Source organism: Pelobates fuscus, chromosome 7 (assembly GCF_036172605.1).
Source record: "Pelobates fuscus isolate aPelFus1 chromosome 7, aPelFus1.pri, whole genome shotgun sequence".
NCBI lineage: Eukaryota > Metazoa > Chordata > Amphibia > Anura > Pelobatidae > Pelobates > Pelobates fuscus.
Window position 1 is genome coordinate 3346307 of NC_086323.1, and position 17023 is coordinate 3363329.

At 45.7% G+C, this 17023-nt stretch overlaps 1 protein-coding gene across 1 annotated transcript in view; it reads right to left on the reverse strand.

The window, feature by feature from the left end:
- MCOLN3 (mucolipin TRP cation channel 3) overlaps positions 1-17023 on the reverse strand; it is a 132782-nt gene that overhangs the window by 113020 nt on the left and 2739 nt on the right. The window contains exons 2-3 of the mRNA XM_063427637.1: positions 10977-11103; positions 6825-7033 (exon numbers count right to left, since the gene is read on the reverse strand). Of these exons, the coding sequence (XP_063283707.1) occupies positions 6825-7031 (207 nt within the window). The 5' untranslated portion in view covers positions 7032-7033; positions 10977-11103. The remainder of the gene's footprint in view (positions 1-6824; positions 7034-10976; positions 11104-17023) is intronic.

Below are 17023 nucleotides of genomic sequence, written 5' to 3' on the forward strand. Positions count from 1 at the left end.
AAAGCGCTTTTTAGAGGGAAGGTGCCTGAGACTAAGGGGGAAAAGACTATCTGAGACCTCGGCAGAGCACCCCATATTACAGCAACAAGAGCTCCCGAAAGTTGACCGGCCAAAGCATCAAACGCCCTGGAACTGTTTTGAGCATAAGACCACATGTGCGGTCAGAACTATAACATGGTGGCGTTTCCTCTACACTGTATGGATCTAAACGCTATTTGGATAACTTTGGCGCACAAATCAAGGCTATTTGGGTATGTATTTTTTTGTGGGGGTTGTTATATATTTTTTAGGATGTTTTTGGGGTATTTTTAGGTTTTAGATTTTTATGTTTGCCTCTTTGTTCCTGGGAGATAATTAGTGTAACAGAGCTTCCTGTACCCCGGTTGGGTACCTCTGCCAATGGATGCTCCTAGTGCTCACTGAGGACTCAAAGCACTTCACCAGACGCCATAATCACCACAGTCCCCACGTCCAGCGTTACAGCTTGGCTGGGAACTCTCCGTCCTTTACCCACCCTGGACCTATGACAAGGCTCCAGGTTCCAGTTGGTGAACCTCTCCTCCAAGAGAGTCAAGTAGGAACAGCTCTTAAAAGAGCTTAGTGATTATAGCCCAGGGAAGTATACAGAGTATACCACACACATGAGATTAGGCGTTATGTTGAGGGTAAAACAGGAACTCAGCAGATCTGAGGGTTTATTGAACAGCTTGTTTTCCCCACAAGGTTACCACCGAAATGGACCTTGTGGGGCATAGGGACACAGGAACAACAAGCCAATAAAAACATAGTTTTACATTCAGTCATTCCCATACAGTGTACACAATCCCTTCCAATTTAGGTCTTTCAGCCTTTTGGTAGATAGCTCCCTAATACCGTGGGGATTAGGGAGTTATCTACTAAGCAGCTGCAAGAGAAGTCCCGAAATTCCGAAGTCCCGAATTTTGGAATGCCGAACCTAACCCAAAATTTTCCCCATGCACATGTCTACTGTTACCAATGATTGGTTAAATAAATCTGTTAATGGTTTTGCTAATACACCACTAAGCTCATTTAATAACTTTGGGTGTATTCCATCAGGTCCCATTGACTTATTTGTCTTTACTTACTAAATATAATTACTAAATGATAACTTTTTGTTTTTTACTATTTTGGCCACATCTGCGGAGTACCACAGTGGTTTGTTGAATTTTTTGCTTTTACTGACAAGCCTAATGCATTTTTTGTTGCCTTCAGCAGTGCAACTTTTAAATAATCCTGTTTCTTTCTATAAAATACTCTATAAAAGCCTATGTGGCAACTGGCATTGGTTTCATCCTGCTGTAAGCTCTTACTTCAATCTCTAAGGATCTGAGATTGGTATGGATAATTTGGAGGAGCGTATCAGAGATAATCTTCCTTTAGTCTGTTGACAATTTACAAGTCATTAAGTCCGCAATAGTCTCCAGCTCAGGAGCCTCCATTGGTTGTGTTATACTATAGTCAGAAATATGACTTTCTCTGTGTCTACTAGTCGGGTTCTTTGGCTCAGTATCTGGCCTGAAGATGCATCTTCCTATGTGAATGGAACAAGAGAACAGCAGAGGGCAGGAAAGACCTAAGGTTCAGGAGACCCTTTTGCTCCAAGGACTCTCATTCCCTTCCTTCCAGGAACCAGGTATTTTACACCAGGAAGAGAGCATGATAAATCTCAACCTTGAGAAGTGGTCATTCATCTGCCAGAGGAAAAGACATGTAAAAAGGACACCATACAAATGTCATGGGTACCTTCAATTAGAGGGAGCTGTTGTGAGAAATTTCAAAAGTAGCTAGAACACAAAGATTCTGTTCCTTACAGCCAGATTGATATCCACTCTAGATCTACGTATGTTTACAGGACTCTTCTGTCATTTATCATAAAGACTCTATTCCTAGTATATTGAGTAATGTACATATACATTGCCCCACATCACCAGGTTTCTCAGATTGCAGTGGAAGGTCACTTTGATTTTTACATCTTCATGGTGAAAGATAAATGTCTGCTGAAGTCACCTTGCGCCCTCCCAGTTAAGGGTCTAGCTGGGAACATGGTTTCCTTTATCAAGTAAGTAAAGGATGTTGACTGCCATATTACCTCAGCACAATGAACTTTGATCCAGGTCCTCCACCATAGGTCTATAAGATGGGCACACGGGAGGAGGTTAACTTTCCTATAGAAATCTCTTGGACTGTGATAACTATGAATACAATCCAATGGGTCTAGGGAACTTTTCTCCAAAACGGAATATGCTCAGGAAAGGGACAACCTTAACATCTCTCTTCTGCATAGGTTGAAAGATGCAATACCAATTATCCTGACAGTTCCATATTGGTACCCAGTCTAAAGTTTCCACTTCTGCTTATCTTCTTCAGTACCTCCATGGCATCTGCCAAAATTAATTAATATCCTTCTGATGGCAAGGGAAATGTATATCCTCAGTTACCTTTACAGAGTTAGGATGTCTGTTTTCCTGGTCTATTTCTAATTAGGTGATCATTTAAATTTCTTCTACCAAAGAGGTTCTAGAGTTATTCAATCCAGGATTCATCTATAACACATCACCTCTAAAGTTCATTTTTCAGCACTCTCTAATCTCTCTATTCGTAAAGAGGCTTTGAAATGGCAAATCTAAATATCTGTTGGCAGTATTTATGCCACGGTTTAGTAGATAGAACCCCAAACGCAATATCTGGATGAGCGTGTCCGCAGCAAGGTACAGATAAGGATACAGTAGAAGTGTAGTCAAGCAAGCAATAGGTCAGGTCAGGCCGCACAGGTTCATAAACGTCATACAAGCCAAAAAATGCATTAAATCAATGCATCTCTATGAGGAATGTTCAGTGTCTGCATGCAGAGCTGTGGAGACACTGAATGATTATATTCACCAGAACAAATACATTAAAGGGAAACTCCAGTGCCAGGAAAACAGTCAGTTTTCCTAGCACTGCAGGTCCCCTCTCCCTCCCAATCCCCGTTGCTGAAGGGGTGAAAACCCCTTCAGTGACTTACCAGAGGCAGCGACGATGTCCCACATCGCTGCTACTTTCTCCGCGCCGCTCCTTCCTGTGATTGCGTCAGCCGGTGGGCGAGTCTGATCCCGTCCACTGGCAGGGGAGACCTAATGCTTTTCAGTGCTTTCCTATGGAGAAATGAGCGACGCTGGAGGTCCTCACACAACGTGAGGATGTCCAGCGACGCTCTAGCACAGGATTTCTGTGCTATAATCTAGAAAGTGCCCTCTAGTGGCTGTCTAGTAGATAGCTATGACGAAGTGCCCTTCGCCAATTGTGCCTGGAGGGGACTACTGGCTAGCCTCCTGCCTTCCAACTATGGCCACTGTGCTGATAGCTGTATTTCCCCTGCAGAAAGGTTTATTTGTGTATTTCTGCATATTTCTGACTTTCAGTATGTGAGTAGTGCTACCCCAGATAGCTAGGCCATGGAGCCTATTCGTGTAACGAAAGACTATGGAAAAGACTTTGGCTCCATGGCGATTGAATTGTATTTATGTGATCTGAGCGCCATTCAATAATAATGTGCACTCAGATCTAAGCTATCTGGGGATATGTTGCATGTATATGTTTTATGTAGTAATTGTAACATTGTGTAATTTTATGTATTTTTGTAACCATGTGGTTAATGGAGTCTTGCCTCTGTCCTGGGAGATAATTTGATTACTTTCCAATTATCTCCAGGATAGAGAGGAGGGATTGTGATATCACTGTGGGAGTGTTTTGTTTGTATTGTCTGTGATTGGTTGTACTGTGTCCCACCCTGTGGGCACTTGCATAAAAGCCAGTGTGTGGTCATTAAAATCAGATCATCTTGAACCTTTCTTGAAGCCTTGGCTCATGTTTGGGGGAAGGGATACCTACACTCTGGGGAATGCTATAATCACTTACTCCCCAGAGTAAGCTCTTGCAATAGCTTGATTTGTTCCTGCTACGCTCTCTGGATTTAGGAGAGGTTCACCCACTGGGAGCTGGATCCTGGTCGTGGATCCAGGGTGGGTGGAGACGGCGAGACCCCGGCGCAGCTGCATCGCTGGAAGTGGGGTCTGCAGTGCTGATGGTGTAGGTTGGAGTGCTTGGAATCCTCAGCGAGCACTAGGAGCATCGATTGGCGGAGGTACTCAGTCGGAGTGCCAGCGTTCCGTCACAATTGGTGGCAAGCGGCGGGATCGTTCCCACAGCCAGAAGGACAGCTACAGAAGACACCATTCCATGGATTTACAAGTTGGGGCAACGCATGTCCCAGTACAGCGACCCTAAAAGCAACAGAACTGAACCAGCAGTGTCATACAAGGAGGAGGACCTGGATTGCCGGAAAGGCATCTGGAAACCATCTGGTACCAGGCCCTGGATAATGTACAATACCAGCAGGGTGAGAGCCCAGTGAAGAGGAGCGGTTGCAGAAGCAAGTGGCCCTACGGAAGCCCTTCCTGGGAGAGCAGCCCCTGGAGGAATGGGTGATGCCTACCAGGCGCTCTGGTGGTATATGGCACAGTATATACCCTGGACAGCCAAGCATGACAAGCCAGAGGGAGAGGAGTTTGATGGTCCTGGCTTGTTATGGGAGTCCTTTGCAGAGCCTGACTTCGGGAACCCTGCGGAGACCAGACTTCAGGATATTTTCTATGAGAGGGAGGCTAGGCATGACTGGGATGATCCCCATGAGGTAGAGCAAGACCTGGCTCACCTAGCAACCCTGGAGTGGGAACTGGAGCAGGATTACCGAGATCTCTTCCACTCCATTGGGAAGGCTCAGCAGACCCAGATCCAGACCCATTCAACTGGGAAGATATTGTAGAGCTTTACTGGGAGGAACCCCAGGCGGCATGTGGAGATGGGACTGAGGTCTCTCCACCGGCCCTACAGGGATGCTGGGCGGTCAGCCCAGATCCCGGGCGGCAGATTGATTTGCAGGCAATAGAGAGCCGTGTCTCCTTTCCCCAGCGGCAGTGTACCTTGCAGGGAGAGGAAAGCAGTGTCCTTCCTTCCCAGCGGCAGATTGAGCTACAGGGATGCTGGACGGTCAGCTCAGATCCCCAGCGGCAGTGTAATATGCAGGGAATTGGGAGCCCAGTCTCCATTCCCCAGCGGCAGAGCAATGTACAGGGAATTGGGAGCCCAGTCTCCATTCCCCAGCGGCAGAGCAATATACAGGGAATTGGGAGCCCAGTCTCCATTCCCCAGCGGCAGGCTGGGCTACCGGGGGCAGAGATGGTCGGTCCTGTCCTCCAGCAACAGGGCTGTTTAGCCAAAGGGGAGACAGTCGGTCTCCCCCTCCAGCAGCAGAGCTGTGTATCCAAAGGGGAGACAGTCGGTCTCCCCCTCCAACAGCCAGGCTCTAACCAGGCTACGTCCGTGTTAGCGCTGGCACCAGGGCAGAGTACCGCTGGTCTCTGCCCACTCAGCAACCCACCAAGGCAGCTTACCAGTACCCAGCACAGCCGTGGTGAGGCACCTGGACATGGACAAGTTTTTCCTCTACCCAGGTGTAGTAACCAGTTATTGTGGGGGAGTTACTCTGCTTATTTTTCTTTGTGGGTGGGCTGCCCGACTAACCTAGGTACTGACCGGCAGAAGGTCAGGTACCTGTTTAGTCTTCCCCCCAAAGGGAAGTTGTGTGACGAAGTGCCCTTCGCCACTTGTGCCTGGAGGGGACTACTGGCTAGCCTCCTGCCTTCCAACTATGGCCCCTGTGCTGATAGCTGTATTTTCCCCTGCATTTCTGCATATTTCTGACTTTCAGTATGTGAGTAGTGCTACCCCAGATAGCTATGCCATGGAGCCTATTCGTGTAACAAAAGACTATGGAAAAGACTTTGACGCCATGGCGATTGAACTGTATGTATGTGATCTGAGCGCCATTCGGTAATAATGTGCGCTCAGATCTAAGCTATCTGGGGATACGTTGCATGTATATGTTTTATGTAGTAATTGTAACATTGTGTAATTTTATGTCTTTTTGTAACCATGTGGTTAATGGAGTCTTGCCTCTGTCCTGGGAGATAATTTGATTACCTCCCAATTATCTCCAGGATAGAGAGGAGGGATTGTGATATCACTGTGGGAGTGTTTTGTTTGTATTGTCTGTGATTGGTTGTACTGTGTCCCACCCTGTGGGCACTTGCATAAAAGCCAGTGTGTGGTCATTAAAATCAGATCATCTTGAACCTTTCTTGAAGCCTTGGCTCATGTTTGGGGGAAGGGATACCTACACTCTGGGGAATGCTATAATCACTTACTCCCCAGAGTAAGCTCTTGCAATAGCTTGATTTGTTCCTGCTACGCTCTCTGGATTTAGGAGAGGTTCACCCACTGGGAGCTGGATCCTGGTCGTGGATCCAGGGTGGGTGGAGACGGCGAGACCCCGGCGCAGCTGCATCGCTGGAAGTGGGGTCTGCAGTGCTGATGGTGTAGGTTGGAGTGCTTGGAATCCTCAGCGAGCACTAGGAGCATCGATTGGCAGAAGTGGTCTGGGTGCCTGGAGTATCCCTTTAAGCTGTAAGCCGTACTTTAAGCTGTAGTTGTTTTGGTGACTATAGTGTCCCTTTAATGTGACCTTGTTTTACTCTTAGTATATTAATGTAAGCGTTTATTACACAGCATATTAATGTGACCTGCTATTACATAGTATATTAATGTAAACGTTTATTAGTATGTTAATGTAAATGTTTATCACAAAGTATATTAATGTGGGCTTTCAAACTGTCAGAGCACATTACTGTGAGGAGTTCTTAATAAGGAATGAGCTTACTGATTGTGAAGGATGCTTTCTGTCATAATGGGACAGATTAACGTACCTGAACTGTTACCATGGCGATTTTTAAAATCTGAATACACAGTTTCCACGGCTTACGGCCACGGGCTCGGAATTTCTCGCAGGGATTCATGAAGAAGAATTTAAGTTTTCGCCTTAGTTGGTCTGTCATGGGGCAGTGTGTACCGTTAGGGGTGGCCATTGTGTCTGGTGCTGTGCCGTGTTTCCCAATCAGCTCAGGATTTTCCATCTCTAAAAAATAAAATACAATTATCGAGTAGATTTGACCATCACAATCTGCTTTACAGGATATCTAGTACTTACATTGTTATTTGTACAAACTTATTCTGCGGCACTGTATAAAAATAGTACATACAGGCTCATAACTAATAATTATGGAAATGGGTTTAACTACTATGCCATGCATGTCATGGAGAAATAGGCAGGTTCTGTGCGCATGTCTGCTGTGTGCAATGTTTGTGGTATGTCTTGGCTGTGTGCAATGTTTGTGGTATGTCTTGGCTGTGTGCAATGTTTGTGGTATGTCTTGGCTGTGTGCAATGTTTGTAGTATGTCTTGGCTGTGTGCAATGTTTGTGGTATGTCTTGGCTGTGTGCAATGTTTGTGGTATGTCTTGGCTGTGTGCAATGTTTGTAGTATGTCTTGGCTGTGTGCAATGTTTGTGGTATGTCTTGGCTGTGTGCAATGTTTGTGGTATGTCTTGGCTGTGTGCAATGTTTGTGGTATGTCTTGGCTGTGTGTAGTATGTTTTGTATGTACGTAGTGGGGAATCACGATGCAGCCTAGAACAAAATCTAACCCCATTCAACCCCCCAATAACGAGAGACCACTTAGTATGGATGAAACAGGCCACAGCATTTATTATCACAAACTAAGTTACTGCATAACACATCCATAACTTTATTTATTAAATCTCTTCTTTTTCTGTAACCAAAAACGTTAGACATAAATAAGCATAAATTAACATATATACATATATAACTCCACCCATATAGTGTTAAACAGTGACCCAACCGTCCTTGCCAATAAACATCCAGTGGTTCCTAATCACCACTTCGTCTCACCTCCCCCCTCGTCATAAAAATCATATCTTTCCAATGCCCGCCATCAGCCGACCTTATCCACGCTCGATGGGCACGAGACCTCAGGCAACCTAATGTTAACCTTTGAAGCAGGGGAGGTTGAGACCTTAAAAACGTGTTCATCTCATTCCATATACTTAAACGTAACCCCTCAAACTCAATTGGCAAGGACATAACCCCGGCTAGCTGTGACTAAATATACCAATGGGGCGGGCGGGAGGGAATCTGTTTGCTGGCCCGAATCCCAAGTGGCACTGAGGTAAGACCTCCCCCACACTAACTTACACAGAACATAATCCCACCCATACACTCTTTCCCAACCAATCCAATGCATCTATCCCCACACTCCTACATGTGCCCTTGTCCGCTTAGCTGCGCTATCTCCCCAGGGCCTTGGTTGTGTGCAATGTTTGTGGTATGTGTTGGCTGTGTGCAATGTTTGTGGTATGTGTTGGCTGTGTGTAATGTTTGTGGTATGTGCTGGCTGTGTGCAATGTTTGTGGTATGTGTTAGCTGTGTGCAATGTTTGTGGTAGTGTTAGCTGTATGTAATGTTTGTGGTATGTGTTAGCTGTGTGTAATGTTTGTGGTATGTGCTGGCTGTGTGTAATGTTTGTGGTATGTGCTGGCTGTGTGTAATGTTTGTGGTATGTGTTAGCTGTATGTAATGTTTGTGGTATGTGCTGGCTGTGTGTAATGTTTGTGGTATGTGTTAGCTATGTGTAATGTTTGTGGTATGTGCTGGCTGTGTGTAATGTTTGTGGTATGTGCTGGCTGTGTGTAATGTTTGTGGTATGTGTTAGCTATGTGTAATGTTTGTGGTATGTGCTGGCTGTGTGCAATGTTTGTGGTATGTGTTAGCTTTGTGTAATGTTTGTGGTATGTGTTGGTTGTGGCTGTATGTAGTGTGTGCTGATTATACTGTGTTTGGATGTGGTGAATGCTGGCTGTCTGTAATGGCTGTTTTTAATGTGTGTGTGTGTGTGTGTGTGTGTGTGTGTGATGATCGTGGTATGGTATGTGTGTGTGTACTGGCTGTCTAATATCTAGATGTGGTGTGTGTACTGTGTGTGCTTTGTTTTACCCACTTCCTTGCAGAGTACACACACTTTTCCCACATTATGTGCTGTGGTCCCTGGTGGTCAGCTGGGGGTTAAAGTCCCTGTTGATCTAGTTTGGGAGCCAAACCTCCAGTGGGTGCAGACCACAGTAATCACTCTCTCGTGGTTCCTGTAGCAGACTCATTCCCCGTACCCCCTTGTTCGTCTCCCGAATGGATGGTGTGTGGACCCCCCTTTTATACCCCTCTGAACACAGACCACCCTTGGCTGTTAAGCACAAATTAACACCTTAACACATTAACTCAAGTGTTTCCCTGGGTGGCCACCATTCGTATAACCGAATGCACGTGGTCCAGTGCAAGATGGCCATTTTGTCTTCCGAACACAGTCAGCGGTACATGGTCGTCGAACGCCTGGAACTATTTACGGCCACGCAAGTCCACGAACCCAGGCGGAGTTCGTACCGCTGACCGTTCTACTTCTAACCATCTATACGAACGACGTTCGGGTGATGAGAACTACCAACTGGGGGGAGCATTTGCTCCCTAAAAGCCAGGGAGAGTGTTCATCAGTGTTCGCACAGGAACCCCCGAAAGCAGACGGCACGTCACCCTCATTCTCATGGAACTTTACCCGAATGGCGATTCCGTTCTACCGAACAGATCTAAGCGCTATTTGGATATGTTGGGCACTCAGATCAGAGCTATTCGAATTGTAGGGTTCCTGTGAAAAATGAATATGTTTTTGGGGTGTTTTAAGTATATGTTATATATTTTCCTGTACCTGAGAGATAATTGAGTTACTCAGTTTTGACTCCATTATCTCTCAGACAATGGGTCGCCTGGGAGGGGCTTGTGTATGTTTTGTATAGAGGATGGGTATAAAAAGAACTGTGTGTCGTTTAGTTACTGGGGGGAATAGAGCTATTCACATTTCAGCACCTTGTTCCAGAGTTCCAGTCGTCACGGATCAAGCAGGGGGGAAAAGTCCTTGTCAGGACTAGCATTCCGCTACAGTCCCCTCACTCATGTAAGTTAGAGCGTAACCACAGGGATTCCTAACCTGCAGTCTACTCATAAGTGAGTGTTGGAACACAAGGGATCAACTACTGTGGTCTGTTCCCAGCAAAAGTTCAGCCTACATGCTCCGTGCCCTGGATATGATTCCCCAGGCTCCCCTACTGCCGTTTTGTGCCAACCATTAAATATCAGTAGTCTCTTACAATATTGAATTCATTAGAATTCCATATATCAGGAAGAAGAAGACAAGAACCTAGTATAATCAAGTTGAGTCCCAAATAGCCAGTGACTGTATAATACAGACCAGCATCACAGTCGGAACAGAGAGGCAGTTTGGGCAGTATAGATACACGGAGAGCATGTGGTATGCGGGCACAAGTCTGAACTGCGTGGTAGCCCACACAGAGAGATGACGTCACCATCCTGTGCAAGGAGCGAAGCAGGCCAGACCATAGTCTAATGCTCTGTCCGACCAAAGGCAGAGGATTCAATGATCACTGAATGTAAGAGATTGCAGTAATATTTAAATAGACGTCATTAAACTAAAACAATCAGAACTTGTTATAACATGAAGCGAGGATTCTTATGATACAAATACATTTTAGGTCCCATTTGTTTTTTAAGCAGGAATTGGTGATTAAATGAGCAAAAAAAATAAAAAATAAAATACCCAGAAAGCCCCATATGAAATAGCCTGGTGTACACGCTGCGGAACCGTTACCATGGATTTATTTTAATTTGGGGACTGCTTTTTCACCCCAAAGAAATCTAAAAATGCAAAACTAATAGCATGTCTATAACTGACTCTACAACGTCTAAAACTCAGGCCACAGTCTACATAGAGGTACTGAGCACCAAAACTATTTCAGCTTGCTGTCAGACAATGCACCCATCAAACAGCGGCAGAACACTGACTGCTGACACAGGTCCGCTAAATTCAGTTTAATTATAGTCCTGGCTGCCATACAATCAGTATATAAATATATTCAAAAGAATGGTTCACAATTTGTCACCTTCAGAAATTGCCGTGCCCCGCTGGTGGTTAGGGCTTAATTTGGCTCAAACGTCAGGGCGTCACTTTAACTTTCTTACTGACTGGATGTGTAGCGTGAAAATTGTTTGAAGAACACTGTTAGGACGCTGGGAACAAAAATTACAATCAATGTAGCGGTATTAAGCAAAGCATTCTTATAGAACACATTTATTGAGAATGAAGCATGCACAAGTAGTTGTGCAGTACAAAATAATCACCTGAATTTATACATAGAAGTAGCTCACAGATACATAACCTTTTATTTTACATGAAACATGAGAGCTGTATAACACAGCAGCGATCACTACTTTATATTCAGTATTTCTGCTGCAACTCTGCAATTTTACATTTGGGTACGACAAGCAAATTAAAGACACAAAGTGTTAACAGAAGGTGAGAAAGACCCAGGAAAAGGAGCTCACACTCCACGGGATGGCAAACTACTTACATGGAAGACGATCTAGGAATAGGAGCTGACACTCTGTGGGATGGCAAACTACTCACATGGAAGATCCAGGAATAGGAGCTCACACTCTATGGGATGGCAAGATACTCACATGGAAGATCCAGGAATAGGAGCTGACACTCTATGGGATGGCAAACTACTCACATGGAAGATCCAGGAATAGGAGCTGACACTCTATGGGATGGCAAACTACTCACATGGAAGATCCAGGAATAGGAGCTCACACTCTATGGGATGGCAAACTACTCACATGGAAGATCTAGGAATAGGAGCTGACACTCTATGGGATGGCAAACTACTCACATGGAAGATCAAGGAATAGGAGCTCACACTCTATGGGATGGCAAACTACTCACATGGAAGATCCAGGAATCGGAGCTCACACTCTATGGGATGGCAAACTACTCACATGGAAGAAGATCCAGGAAAAGGAGCTGACACTCTATGGGATGGCAAACTACTCACATGGAAGAAGATCCAGGAATAGGAGCTGACACTCTATAGGATGGCAAACTACTCACATGGAAGATCCAGCAATAGGAGCTGACACTCTTTGGGATGGCAAACTACTCACATGGAAGATCCAGGAATAGGAGCTGACACTCTATGGGATGGCAAACTACTCACATGGAAGATCCAGGAATAGGAGCTGACACTCTATGGGATGGCAAACTACTCACATGGAAGATCCAGGAATAGGAGCTCACACTCTATGGGATGGCAAGCTACTCACATGGAAGATCCAGGAATAGGAGCTGACACTCTATGGGATGGCAAACTACTCACATGGAAGAAGATCCAGGAATAGGAGCTGACACTCTATGGGATGGCAAACTACTCACATGGAAGATCCAGGAATAGGAGCTCAAACTCTATGGGATGGCAAACTACTCACATGGAAGATCCAGGAATAGGAGCTGACACTCTATGGGATGGCAAACTACTCACATGGAAGATCCAGGAATAGGAGCTCACACTCTATGGGATGGCAAACTACTCACATGGAAGAAGATCCAGGAATAGGAGCTCACACTCTATGGGATGGCAAACTACTCACATGTGAGATCTAGGAATAGGAGCTGACACTCTATAGGATGGCAAACTACTCACATGGAAGATCTAGGAATAGGAGCTGACACTCTATGGGATGGCAAACTACTCACATGGAAGATCCAGGAATAGGAGCTCACACTCTATGGGATGGCAAACTACTCACATGGAAGAAGATCCAGGAATAGGAGCTGACACTCTATGGGATGGCAAACTACTCACATGGAAGATCCAGGAATAGGAGCTGACACTCTATGGGATGGCAAACTACTCACATGGAAGATCCAGGAATAGGAGCTCACACTCTATGGGATGGCAAACTACTCACATGGAAGATCCAGGAATAGGAGCTCACACTCTATGGGATGGCAAACTACTCACATGGAAGATCTAGGAATAGGAGCTCACACTCTATGGGATGGCAAACTACTCACATGGAAGATCTAGGAATAGGAGCTGACACTCTATGGGATGGCAAGCTACTCACATGGAAGAAGATCCAGGAATAGGAGCTGACACTCTATGGAATGGCAAACTACTCACATGGAAGATCCAGGAATAGGAGCTCACACTCTATGGGATGGCAAGCTTCTCACATGGAAGAAGATCCAGGAATAGGAGCTGACACTCTATGGGATGGCAAACTACTTACATGGAAGACGATCTAGGAATAGGAGCTGACACTCTGTGGGATGGCAAACTACTCACATGGAAGATCCAGGAATAGGAGCTGACACTCTATAGGATGGCAAACTACTCACATGGAAGATCCAGGAATAGGAGCTCACACTCTGTGGGATGGCAAACTACTCACATGGAAGACGATCCAGGAATAGGAGCTGACACTCTATGGGATGGCAAACTACTCATATGGAAGATCTAGGAATAGGAGCTGACACTCTATAGGATGGAAAACTACTCACATGGAAGATCCAGGAATAGGAGCTGACACTCTATGGGATGGCAAGCTATTCACATGGAAGAAGATCCAGGAATAGGAGCTGACACTCTATGGGATGGCAAACTACTCACATGGAAGATCCAGGAATAGGAGCTCACACTCTATGGGATGGCAAGCTACTCACATGGAAGAAGATCCAGGAATAGGAGCTGACACTCTATGGGATGGCAAACTACTCACATGGAAGAAGATCCAGGAATAGGAGCTGACACTCTATGGGATGGCAAACTACTCACATGGAATAAGATCCAGGAAAAGGAGCTTACACTCTATGGGATGGCAAACTACTCACATGGAAGATCCAGGAATAGGAGCTGACACTCTATGGGATGGCAAACTACTCACATGGAAGATCCAGGAATAGGAGCTCACACTCTATGGGATGGCAAACTACTCACATGGAAGATCCAGGAATAGGAGCTGACACTCTATGGGATGGCAATCTACTCACATGGAAGATCCAGGAATAGGAGCTCACACTCTATGGGATGGCAAACTACTCACATGGAAGATCCAGGAATAGGAGCTGACACTTTATGGGATGGCAAACTACTCAGATGGAAGATTCAGGAATAGGAGCTGACAACCTATGGGATGGCAAGCTACTCACATGGAAGATCCAGGAATAGGAGCTGACACTCAATGGGATGGCAAACTACTCACATGGAAGATCCAGGAATAGGAGCTGACACTCAATGGGATGGCAAACTACTCACATGGAAGATCCAGGAATAGGAGCTGACACTCTATGGGATGGCAAACTACTCACATGGAAGATCCAGGAATAGGAGCTGACACTCAATGGGATGGCAAACTACTCACATGGAAGATCCAGGAATAGGAGCTGACACTCTATGGGATGGCAAACGACTCACATGGAAGATCCAGGAATAGGAGCTGACACTCTATGGGATGGCAAGCTACTCACATGGAAGATCCAGGAATAGGAGCTGACACTCTATGGGATGGCAAGCTACTCACATGGAAGAAGATCCAGGAAAAGGAGCTCACACTCTATGGGATGGCAAAAAAACTCACATGGAAGATCCAGGAAAAGGAGCTCACACTCTATGGGATGGCAAACTACTCACATGGAAGAAGATCCAGGAATAGGAGCTGACACTCTATGGGATGGCAAACTACTCACATGGAATAAGATCCAGGAAAAGGAGCTTACACTCTATGGGATGGCAAACTACTCACATGGAAGATCCAGGAATAGGAGCTGACACTCTATGGGATGGTAAACTACTCACATGGAAGATCCAGGAATAGGAGCTCACACTCTATGGGATGGCAAACTACTCACATGGAAGATCCAGGAATAGGAGCTGACACTCTATGGGATGGCAAACTACTCACATGGAAGATCCAGGAATAGGAGCTGACACTCTATAGGATGGCAAACTACTCACATGGAAGATCCAGGAATAGGAGCTGACACTCTATGGGATGGCAAACTACTCACATGGAAGATCCAGGAAAAGGAGCTGACACTCTATGGGATGGCAAACTACTCACATGGAAGATCCAGGAATAGGAGCTGACACTCTATGGGATGGCAAACTACTCACATGGAAGATCCAGGAAAAGGGGCTTACACTCTATGGAATGGCAAACTACTCACATGGAAGATCTAGGAATAGGAGCTCATACTCTATGGGATGGCAAACTACTCACATGGAAGATCCAGGAAAAGGGGCTTACACTCTATGGGATGGCAAACTACTCACATGGAAGATCCAGGAATAGGAGCTGACACTCTATGGGATGGCAAACTACTCACATGGAAGATCCAGCAATAGGAGCTGACACTCTATGGGATGGCAAACTACTCACATGGAAGATTCAGGAATAGGAGCTCACACTCTATGGGATGGCAAACTACTCACATGGAAGAAGATCCAGGAATAGGAGCTGACACTCTATGGGATGGCAAACTACTCACATGGAAGAAGATCCAGGAATAGGAGCTCACACTCTATGGGATGGCAAACTACTCACATGGAAGATCCAGGAAAAGGGGCTTACACTCTATGGGATGGCAAACTACTCACATGGAAGATCTAGGAATAGGAGCTCACACTCTATGGGATGGCAAACTACTTACATGGAAGATCCAGGAAAAGGAGCTCACACTCTATGGGATGGCAAACTACTCACATGGAAGATCTAGGAATAGGAGCAGACACTCTATGGGATGGCAAACTACTCACATGGAAGATCCAGGAATAGGAGCTGGCACTCTATGGGATGGCAAACTACTCACATGGAAGATCCAGGAATAGGAGCTGACACTCTATGGGATGGCAAACTACTCACATGGAAGAAGATCCAGGAATAGGAGCTCACACTCTATGGGATGGCAAACTACTCACATGGAAGAAGATCCAGGAATAGGAGCTGACACTCTATGGGATGGCAAACTACTCACATGGAAGAAGATCCAGGAATAGGAGCTCACACTCTATGGGATGGCAAACTACTCACATGGAAGAAGATCCAGGAATAGGAGCTGACACTCTATGGGATGGCAAACTACTCACATGGAAGAAGATCCAGGAATAGGAGCTGACACTCTATGGGATGGCAAACTACTCACATGGAAGATCCAGGAAAAGGGGCTTACACTCTATGGAATGGCAAACTACTCACATGGAAGATCTAGGAATAGGAGCTCATACTCTATGGGATGGCAAACTACTCACATGGAAGATCCAGGAAAAGGGGCTTACACTCTATGGGATGGCAAACTACTCACATGGAAGATCCAGGAATAGGAGCTGACACTCTATGGGATGGCAAACTACTCACATGGAAGATCCAGCAATAGGAGCTGACACTCTATGGGATGGCAAACTACTCACATGGAAGATCCAGGAATAGGAGCTCACACTCTATGGGATGGCAAACTACTCACATGGAAGAAGATCCAGGAATAGGAGCTGACACTCTATGGGATGGCAAACTACTCACATGGAAGAAGATCCAGGAATAGGAGCTCACACTCTATGGGATGGCAAACTACTCACATGGAAGATCCAGGAAAAGGGGCTTACACTCTATGGGATGGCAAACTACTCACATGGAAGATCTAGGAATAGGAGCTCACACTCTATGGGATGGCAAACTACTTACATGGAAGATCCAGGAAAAGGAGCTCACACTCTATGGGATGGCAAACTACTCACATGGAAGATCTAGGAATAGGAGCTGACACTCTATGGGATGGCAAACTACTCACATGGAAGATCCAGGAATAGGAGCTGGCACTCTATGGGATGGCAAACTACTCACATGGAAGATCCAGGAATAGGAGCTGACACTCTATGGGATGGCAAACTACTCACATGGAAGAAGATCCAGGAATAGGAGCTCACACTCTATGGGATGGCAAACTACTCACATGGAAGAAGATCCAGGAATAGGAGCTGACACTCTATGGGATGGCAAACTACTCACATGGAAGAAGATCCAGGAATAGGAGCTCACACTCTATGGGATGGCAAACTACTCACATGGAAGAAGATCCAGGAATAGGAGCTGACAC